This window comes from Tursiops truncatus, chromosome 9 (genome assembly GCF_011762595.2).
Source record: "Tursiops truncatus isolate mTurTru1 chromosome 9, mTurTru1.mat.Y, whole genome shotgun sequence".
Taxonomy (NCBI): domain Eukaryota; kingdom Metazoa; phylum Chordata; class Mammalia; order Artiodactyla; family Delphinidae; genus Tursiops; species Tursiops truncatus.
Genome location: NC_047042.1, coordinates 54,355,762 through 54,366,269, shown reverse-complemented (window position 1 = coordinate 54,366,269; position 10,508 = coordinate 54,355,762). Strand labels below are relative to the sequence as shown.

The 10,508-nt window shown below is 45.0% G+C and overlaps 1 protein-coding gene across 2 annotated transcripts; it reads right to left on the bottom strand.

Annotated features, from left to right (window-relative positions):
- Nucleotides 1-768: 768 nt before the first annotated feature.
- On the bottom strand, nucleotides 769-10,182 carry NPY (neuropeptide Y). 2 transcript variants are annotated; one of them, XM_019926750.3, is made up of 4 exons: nucleotides 9,576-10,182; nucleotides 8,441-8,628; nucleotides 4,325-4,405; nucleotides 769-1,340 (listed from the first exon to the last, which is right to left on the bottom strand). In XM_019926750.3, exons 2-4 carry the CDS (start codon nucleotides 8,626-8,628, stop codon nucleotides 1,283-1,285), a joined length of 327 nt encoding a protein of 108 aa, XP_019782309.1. In that variant the 5' UTR covers nucleotides 9,576-10,182; the 3' UTR covers nucleotides 769-1,282. The 2 variants fall into 2 exon arrangements, with proteins under 2 accessions (XP_019782309.1, XP_019782315.1); XM_019926756.3 differs by lacking the exon at nucleotides 769-1,340 and adding an exon at nucleotides 2,238-2,438 and having other exon boundaries at nucleotides 9,576-10,175.
- Between the last annotated feature and the right edge of the window lie 326 nt (nucleotides 10,183-10,508).

Here is a 10,508-nt window from a genome sequence, read left to right as displayed (position 1 = left end):
CTTTGTTCTCCATTTGCCAATTGATTGTTAAATCTATAGCTCCTTTGTCAGGAAACTGCAAAGGGAGGCATGATGAGTGGAAAAGAGGCCCCTAACATCCCCAAACTCTAACACTCCCATCTCTGTACTTCCAACGATGCGCTAATTATCTGTCTCCCTCATTGGAGGGCAAATTCCCTGAGAAACTAGTACTGATCTTTGTATGCCCAGTGCTTAGTGCAACGTCCAAGAGGTATTAGGTGCTCGAAAATGCTAAGTGTGTGAATGGATGAATGGATGAGTGAGTTTGCCCATTCTTGGACCTGCTTCACTGATCCAACCCTGGCCACTCTGCAAGCTGGTCCACCTCTGTGTTGAGCTCAGCGGGTCACCTCACCCAGAATGTCCTCAATCCCAGCTCAACATTCATGGTCTCTTTGAAGACTTTTCTAGCTAATTCTACCCACACTCATTTCCATTTCTAAATGCCTTTTGTACAGTTTAGTACTTTGTTATTCTCTAATTTGTTTTAAGTGTGCCACGATTATGTTGTTGACAAGGTCATATATGACCTGGTCTTGACTTACTTCTTCCACGAGACATCATCGGGCAGGGTGAAGTCTGAAATTAGAGCAGCTGCTGTCAAATCCCCCTAACCTGAATGCAGTGGGGAAAGTCACTTACTTTCCCTGGGCCTCAGCTTCCTCACTTGTGAAAATGGGGGGAATAATCCTCTGCTTGAATGTGTCATGAGCACTGAAAGGATCAAAATAAAAACACAATGGCACCTACAAAAACACATACACAATTTATACCTCTTAGAATGTTGAATAAAGCTAGGATCAGAGGAGAGCTTCATAAATTCTCATACATTTACTTGATAATGACTATGTTGCTCACAGGCATTTCATGAATGAAGGTTGAATTATTCTTACTGTAACTCTCGCAAGGATTATGATTATTATTTGCAATGATATATGGGTGGTATGGTGCCTTTAAACTCATTCCAAGAAGGGTTATCAGGCTGAAGATGTTTCAGAAGTACTACTAGGGAATCTCTTGGAATGTAGTTGTGCGATTTTTTTTTTATACCATTATTGTATTTCTTAAAGTCAATTTCTGTTTCTCAGGGATGTCTTAGTCCACTCGGGCTGCTATTGCAAATTACCATAGACTGAGTGGCTTAAAAACCACACAGATTTATTGCTCACAGTTCTGGAGGTTGGAAAGCCCAAGATCAAGCACCAGCAGATTTGTTGTCTGGTGAGAGCTTGCTTCCTGGTTCATAGCCAGCATCGTCCTGCTATGTCCTCATATGATGAAAGGGATGAGGGACCTCTTTGGTTCCTTTCATAAGGGCACTGGGGAAACATTAGAATGCTTTGTGAACAAAGAATATTTTGTATACCATACAATTCCCTAAGTCACGGTGTGTACAGGGTTTTTGTAAGCAGTTTTAAGACATCACATAAAAATATTTGTGCATATTTTTTACGGTGTGGTTCAAAGTACAAATATAGGATGAGGCCCATTTTCTTTGATTTAGAAATTACACGTCAGAATCTAATACTAAGCCTATGCAAATAAGTACGTGGAGGGAGTATAGTAAGTGAAGGAGAGGGGAAGTTTAATAACCTTTAGCTAAATTAATTATCATACCCCATGTTGTGTGAAAAGATAATCATCCTACTCAGTGTGCTTCTGTTTAGGACTCAAATTCTAAGAGTGGTGGCCTAAGTAAACGTGTAGATCTGAGCTGTCTGATATGGCAGCCACTGGAAACACGTGGCTATTTAAGATACACTAAAATGTAAAACTCTGCTCCTTATTTGCACTCGCTACATTCAAGTGCTCAAAAGCCACATGTACCTAGTGACTACTGTATTCAACAGAGGACATACAGGACATTTTGCAGAAAGTTCCTTCAGACATCAGTCCTTTCTGCTGACAGCATAGGCTAACAAGGTTAGCAAGAATTCCATATGAATGGGGGAAAAAGTTCAGCAAATTGTTAGAAATTAGCATTGCCCTGCTCTGTGTTTCCAAATATGTCTGTTGTTCACACACACCCACACACACACTCCCCACAGCTGAGTCTTGGTCGTCATAAATCATATCTTTATATCTTCCATAGGCACTGTTTTAATATTGGTGAAACAAACCTTGAATCTGCTACTTGAGGGAGATTGTGGTTTAATGAATAACTTCAAATAATTCTTACTACTGCAACAGCAGATTCTGCATTGAGGAGCATACACTTTTGAATGCGTGGTACTTTATTTAAACGCACATATATACAATGTCGACAAAAGGAAATTCTGCAGAGGTGAGCAAAGGGGCTGCATGCATTGGGAGGACCGGCAGACTCTAGTTTTACAGGATGAAATAGGGGTTGAAAAATAGGCAAAGACCGGAGAGCAAGTTTCATTTCCCATCACCACATAGAAGGGTCTTCCAGCCTGTCAAACACAAGAAGCAAAGCACGTAAGAGAAGCTTCCCAACTTCCTGGGAGCCTTGCAAGAGTGAGACATTCAGTTCTGAACTGAAAGATGATCAGAAGCTGTTGAAAAGTCTGCTGTTGGCATTCTAAATAGGAGGCCATGTAGACTATCAGAGCGGGAGACAGTGGCATAATGTACAGAGACCCAGCTGAGTAGCTTTCACTCATGTTACCGAGAGTCTCAGGCAAATCTCAGAGGGAGTATTTAAAAGGCTCTGTATTTATCAAAGAAGCCAAAGAACCCTGCAATATTTCTGAAGATCACAACTACAGGAATCACATGAAACTGTAAAAAAAACTTACTGTTATTCAACTCTGAATGTGCTTCCTGTATTTTCCTGCAAGGCTTTTTATGTAGTAAGGTGCTATTTATTAGACTATAAAGAACCCTTTTAAATAAAATAGCATTCACAGGCAACTTCAAGGCTGTCAAGTTTTGTCTCCTTCTAAGTACACATGATTGAGCCTGTCAATCAGAGTACGATTAACTCTATTTCATGCACTAACCGTGTGAGGCTTGGCCACAAAACAAAGAGCAGAAGCAAGACAGTAAGTCGGTCTGGACGATTATATATTTCTAACCCTAAGTAGATAGAGCATAGCCTAAACTTTTTACGGTGGCAAACATCATATGCCTATCAATGAAACATTAAAAAGTATGTATTGCTTAGTATGTAAAAACCACCCTTACGAGTTTTCCACCTGCTTCCCTTGCATTTGACGTTCAAGTCTTGGCTGCTACCGCCAGGGACAAGAGCACGGGAGTTTTATTTCAGTCCAAATTGGTGCTTCCTTCAGAGAGAACAAACCTGACAACTCTACACGTGCACCTTCACCCTGGCTGCCATTTCACAAGAGAACAGAGGGACGGTGGGAGGGGAGGCGGGCGGCTCAGAGGGTCGTCGGCTCATCCTCTGGGGAGAACCCAATGAAGAGTGACAACCGGTCACACGTGCTGAGCAAGTGTTCTAGTGACCTCTCCTGGGGAACTTGGTTCTTGATGTTGTAGAGCTCTGGGTTTAAGGCGGACTAGCTAGCACAGAACTGGATAAACCATATGCCATGTGATCTTACTGGTGGGTAGGGGCAGGGGGCCTGGGACAGGAGAGTCAGTTATGGAAACGGAGGAGGACCAGGCATCTTTTCACTCACAGTCTCCTCTCAGGAGGACCCCAGCCCAATGTCTGACACCTAGATATCAGAGGGCACCCTTCCTAAGGCAGGTCCACACTCCAAGAAAGCCCCAAGGCTCCAGACAAGCCCTAAGAATAATGTCATTCTTGTTCATTCATTGAATGTGATAAATTATGATGTGACATCAGTTGAACTAAAACATGTCAAAAAGTAAGCAGGAGTACCCCTCGACTTATCTACAGCTTCGTGTAAAACCAGGAAGACTGGAGTGAGAACCAGAAGGGGCATTTCCTAGGATGTGGAGATCCTCCACCTAGGGTATAACAACTAAAGATGACCTCAGCCAAAGATGGAGAGTTGGTCATTTCAATGTAGAGATGGGCTGCTTACCCTATGCTTCCACAATCTAAGCCAGTGAGAAATTCTCTCTAGAGTAATTTCTGAGATTAAAGTCACTCATATTTAAAATTTCAAAGGAGCATCAAATAATTTGAGCCAGAAAATATTACCCCACAGCAGTTTAGAGATTTGCAAATGAGTGTGTGAAGAGAAAGGTCCTCCCTGCTCTGTTCCCCACCCCTCTTTCTGTCCAAATCCTACCTGGTCTAGAAGACCCCATTCCAAACGCCTCCTCCCAGCAGCCCTCTCTGATTTCCCTCTCCTGGGTACCTGAACTCTGCAATAATGTCCCCACACAAGCGTTTACATACCTAGTTCTGGGAACGTTTTCCGTGCTTTCTCTCATCAAGAGGTCTGAAATCAGTGTCTCAGGGCTAGATCGTTTTCCATATCTAAAAAAAAAAGCGGGGTCGGGGAGAGTAAAAGTCCTTTAAAGCAAGTTTGGAGGAACCATAAAAACCTTTAGGAAAAGAAAAGATTTGTGGTATTAAATATAAAAGTTATTTTCAGTTGATCATCTGCTAACGAGTAATCTAGGTTAATGAAACATACATGATATAGAAACATCATAAATATGATTTCAAATTATATATATATTTAAATTTTGCTTAAATACTTAATAGATAACTTAGCAGATTATATAACCCAACCTAAATTCCTAGTCAAATTCTTGCCTTTTTATATTATCACAAACAATACATATGTATAGTTTTATAACTAGGTGACACGAAGTATGATTTTAAATGTTTCCATAATTAGATAATTGGCTTACAGTTCTGATGATATACATCAGTTTAAATCAAAGAGACCAGATGATATTTCAGAAACAGGTCTATGAAAAACTCATCAGACTGAAGTTCTAGACTCACCTGTGTCTTTGAATCTCAGTTCTCCCATTTGTAAAAACAAAATCATAACTCCTGCTTAGATTAGAGTCTTGATGAATATCCAATGTAAGTCACAATGCTTTGAAAGTGACAGAGCGATACACAAGAATGCACATTACTGCTGTTGAAATGCACCCATTCTCACAGCTGCCAACAGATCCTGAGTCCATACTTATTTGGGGTGCCAAAAGCTAAAAGCCTTCTCTCATGCTGTGGTTTTAATCTGCCCTGAAAATATGAAGGAATCCTTCTGGTCCATGGAAATGTTCTTGGTCTCTTTTCTCCCACAGCAGGATATGGATAGGGCGATATATGAATTCAAGGTTATGTTCTCCTGCCAGGGTAGTATATGCTGCTGGCTCCAGGTAAGTGAGGACATTAGTCTGTCTGTCTGTCTGTCTCTCTCACTGCTAAAGGATCTGACAAGTCTACACCAAGTTGTATTTTTTGAGGAGTCTGTTTTTCCCTTTCTTAGAAAGGGCATTGGACATCAGCAGCTGCTTTTTTCCACAAATGAAAAATAAGCCTGGCGTGGATTGATTAGCTAACAGATAAAACAGCAGAACAAAGCTGATGGAGGATATATGCTAACTGCCTACTGAGCACAGTTAAATCTAAATTCTGGGGAAAGATTTCCTATTATTGCTCCTTTGCTGGAACTCAAGGGATGCAAATACAAAGCCATCTCCCCGTCCCCATCATTTGTAAGATTTCCTCAAAGATTTTCTGGAGTTGTAGTGTCAGGCTGCAGGCTTCTGCTTATATGTATTTATTCTGTCCATCAGTTGATTTTACTAATGCTAAAACTCTTGGGCAACCTTAACTCATTTATCCTCATCATACTTCAGTGAATTAAAGAACTGGAGAATATTTTCTCCTATTTACCATTAGAGAACCTAAGTCTGTAACAGCAGAATTTACACAGTCAGAAAGTGGTACCCAGAGCAGCACTGATGACTGTTCTTCCATCTCTAATTAATTCTGGATTATCCTTCTTCTCCACAATGCTTTAACTTTCAAAGATAGCGTCTCTAAGGAAAAGAATTTTAAACCTGACCGCATATTAGAATCACCTGGGGAGCTTTTAAAATCACTGTAAAGCCCAGCCCCGTGCCCCACCCCCCACGGGGAGATTCTGATTTAATTCACAAGTTCATTAAATATACTGATGCTGCTGTTACAGCAGCATCAGTATATTTTAAAAGCTCCCAGGTGATAACAATGAGAGACCAAGAGGGAGAAACTCTAGTCTAGGGCTGAGTTTCTCAGTCTTGGCACTGTATACATTTTGAGCGGGATAAGTCTTTGTTATCAGGGGCTGTCCTAGGCATTGTAGGATGTTTAGCAGCTTCCCTGGCCTCTACCCACTAGATGCCAGTAGCACCTTCCCACCCCACCACTATGACAAACGAAAATGTCTCCAGACATTGCCCAGTGTCTTGGGGAGCATAAAGTCAGCCCCAGTTGAGAATCACTGACCTAGGAGACTGTATAAATAAAATGTGGTAGATCAATGCTCTAGAAGAAACGATGCCACCTATGGAAGCGATGAACCAGGAGTATATGGCTTTAGAACATGAACTGAGTAGCAGAGGGGAGGAAAGAGAATGATATCACAGTACCATTTATGCCAAATTAAAACGTATGTTCACAAATGTAATTTTCAAAAATACAAACATGCGTATGAGTGGACGTGTGCAGTGGGAAGATGATAAGAGCACAGAATGGAGGTGATGGGTGCAGATCATAAGCCTTTGAGTGTTTCTAAGATGGAACTTATATGAAGATGAGACAGAAAACTGCTTCAGGACCAACTCCTTCCCACCTAACCTGAATCTCATCCCTTTCCCTTATTTTCTCCTCATCAAGGGTGTTGAAGATCACATTGACTGCTGACAGTGGTGACAACATCCAAAGATCGATAGGAGGGCTCCAATTTAATCATCACTAAAAAAGGGTTTTCATGAAATGTTCTTAGTTTCATGATCTGTAAAATGGAGATAATTATACTCACTTCAAAGCTTTGAGGTAAAGACTGAAAAAAATAATGCCTAGGAAAACATGTTGAAATACTAAAGCTTTATACAATAGTAAAGGTTTACAGCAATCATCTCTGAAAAATAAGTTTTACTGTATGCTATAATTAACAGACTAAATAACTAATAAAGGCTTTCCTAGAAGAAAAAAAACAATTTGTAAAAGTTCTTTTCTCTGGTCTGTATGATAGCATAAGCAAGAATTTGAAGCAATTAACTTTCTGAAAAGTCTATTAAGATATAAGACATTTTTGCTTTTCACTAATGAAAATTATCTGACTTTAGGGACCATAAACCAATACTATTTAATTCTGGCACTTTCATGTATTTCTGATTCTATATATATTGGTACTTTAAAAAAAGATTTTCAGGATGAAACAACTTTCTGATGAAACAGAAAAAATGTTAAAAATTAAGAAATATAAATTCTCCCCACTTTGGATCCTTTCCAACTATTCCCTGAATATAGTAAAACAACAAACAAAAAACAATATTTTACAAAACGTAATTTAAATATGTTAAATAACATTAATGCTTGTAAAGAGCTCATTGTTTTTAGCTTATTAAGGTCATTTGATCTCAGTAATTAAAATAAGATACTGAATGATTCAAAACTAAGATGAACCAATTTTGGAAGCAAATTTTAAATCCTATGTTATTTGTAAAATATTTCGGATTTGATTTTTTGCTTAAGATCTGATGTTGAGAGTAAAATATGGCCTTTCATCTTAGCTTTCTGGGGGTTCAGAATAAAGATGAATGACAATTTCTCAGACTACATGTAATCCCTGGATTCACCCTAGAGTGAGTACACCACTGTTAAGTTTCTCCTTAAAAAAGCACCAAGTGGTTATTTCCTTTTCAGAACTCACCTGCTATGAAATGGGTAAAGTCTTACCATGTTACATCAAGTATTTTCTTGCTAAATATCTACTTATTAGGAGCAGGATTGTCAAGTGAGGGGCTGAGACTGTAATAAAACACTGTACAGAAGGGAAAAAAATAGTTCTATTTGTCTTTTCCTAAATACCGTCATTCACTTCGGTCTGGGCAGGTTGGAAAACCAGGCAATGTCTTTGGCGACTCAGCTGTTTCCTCCTTAGCTTGTGCTGTTGTTTTTCTAGATACCCCGCTCTCCCTTCTCCCTACAGCACCTCCCCGGCGCCCTCCTGACCCCTTTCACGGGGTACTTTCCTATTCAGGTTTGCAAACAGAACCCCCAACTGCTCTAAGAACAAAAAAGATAAGGGGGTGGGTGACAGGAGATGGCCAGCCACCCAGCCTGGGGAACCTGAGTTGGGGATCAGGATTTTGTAACTGTAGTTGCAGAGGGAATGTACTCAGTGCCCTGGTATTTACTGATAGCTGAGTATGTGCCCGATACTGTCCTACCCCGGGATACAAAGAAGAAAAAGAAAAGGTCCCTGTCTTCTGAAATCCCCACGATCTCCGGGTGTGCAAGCGGGTTGGTCCCGGAGTCGTCGCTCCCACGTAGCCCACGTACCTTTGCCTGGTGATGAGATTGATGTAGTGTCGCAGCGCCGAGTAGTATCTGGCCAAGTCCTCCGCCGGCGCGTCCTCTCCGGGGTTGTCGGGCTTGGAGGGGTACGCCTCGGCCAGAGCTCCCAGGCACACGAGCAGGGACAGGGCGAGGGTCAGTCCGGACAGCCCCAGTCGCTTGCTACCCAGCATCTGCGTACACCGAAGGGGCAGCGGAGGGGGCTTGGGGGATTCAGAGGATACACACTCCGCACCTCCTTCCTCTGGACCCCGCGCCCATCCCGCTGCTACCACCCCTACCCCACGTCCACCCGCAGTCCGCGCTCGACCCAGTCACGCCGAGGGAAGCGGAGCGTGGCGAGCACCACCCTGCGGATTTAGGTCCAGATCTGCTCTGGCCCGGCCCCGCTGCTCCGTCCGAAAATTCTGAGCAACTTTGGTCAAGTAGCAGAGCCGAAGATCCCGCGGTGAGAGGCGCAGAGTTGGGGGAGGCGCCGGCGCCAGTTTAAAACACTTTAAAAAACAGATTAGAAGTTCCTGCCGCTGCGTGGACTTATCCCTTTCCCACCCTCTTCCCCAAACCCCCTGTTAGAGGAAAGAAGTTTCTTCTTTTCTACTTTTGGTCTGCCCGGCCGCAGGAGCTCGACAGTGATGGCTGAGAGTACTTCAGGGTGGCAACTGGGGGGTGGGGGGGTGGGGGGAGAACTGCTCCCGGGCCAGTCAGTCTCAGATCGGATCCCAAGGATCCCGAGAGGCGGCAGGGAGCGCATCTTCCAAGCTCCGGGGAATCCTCATTCTGGGAGCGCGCCTTGGGAAAACTCCCTCCAGGCGGCGACCCTCGAGGAAACCGCCAGCTGCTCTGGGATGCGGTCGTGTTCTCCCTCTTTATCCGCCTAAAGATAACCCAGAGGGGCGAGCCAGCCAGGAGGGTCGGGGAGAGGGCAGATGCACCATCAGAGGGGACAGGAAGGAGCAAGTGGAATTTAGCCGCCGAGAGCCCGGCGCGTAGGGGTTGGGGAGCGGGGCGCGACCCTCCCAGCACCCCTGGGATCTGCAGAAGGTGTGACTGCGCCCCGGTCAAGTTCACAGGTGCCCGCACTCCCTTCGCTCCCGCCAAGCAAGCGGGTCGTGGCACTCACGGTGGCTGGCGGGCTGGCGAGCGGGCGTGACTGGGCCGCGAGTGCTGTGCAGTCCGGCTCGCCTCTCCGAGGGGTGAGAGCCGGCGGATGGGGTGTCCGGAGCAGGTCGCAACGGGCCTTTTATGGCGTTCCCTCGCCCCGGCAGGAGGGGCTTCGGGCAATCACGTTCGGTGACTCCCACCCCGCCGCTTCCCACCCCCGTTGGCGGGGGAGGGGGGAGGGGGCTAGGACCGCTGCCGCGCGAGATCGGCTCGGGGAGCCACCCACACCCGGACTCGCCCGCGCCAGGCCCTGCCGGGGGGAAGGCAGGGCGCTCCGAGGGCGCTGGACCACGCCAAAGAAGTTCCTGCCCTCCCGCGGCGGCCAAACCTCGCTCTCCTTCACGCCCCACCTATTCCTGCCAGAGATAGGAGCAGCCCAGATCATCTTTGTCACCTGTCACCGTACCAACGAGCTGGGCGCCAGGGCTGGGGGTACCCGAATCCTCTACTTGGTGAAGCCTCTCCGGGATCCGTGCGGCAAGGGAGCGGACACTGCTCCAGCGCGCTTTCAGGGGGAGACTATTCGGTGCCCGGATATTCCTGCGCTTAAAGCAGGTCCGGGAGCCAGCCCTAAGTCCAGAGCTAGAGGGTCCCAACTCCCCGCTTCTCCCAGGGGCTGAGAACAGGTTTCTGTGGCTTCGCCCCTTTACCCAGCTTGTTTTTCGTGGAGATCAGCCCTCCCCAAGAGCTCGCCCAAACGCTAGGCGTTCGGGCGGTACCCGAAAGAGTGTAGCGACTGAAAACTCCGCAGAGGGGGGACACTTTCTGGGTTTGCTGAAAAAGAGCGGAGTCTGAAGCTCGGAGAGACCCCTTAAAGCGCGAACGCAAAATTTTGGTCCAAAGCGACCGGGTAGTTAAATTAACAGCATTTTCTCTTTTATCTGCTGGCCGT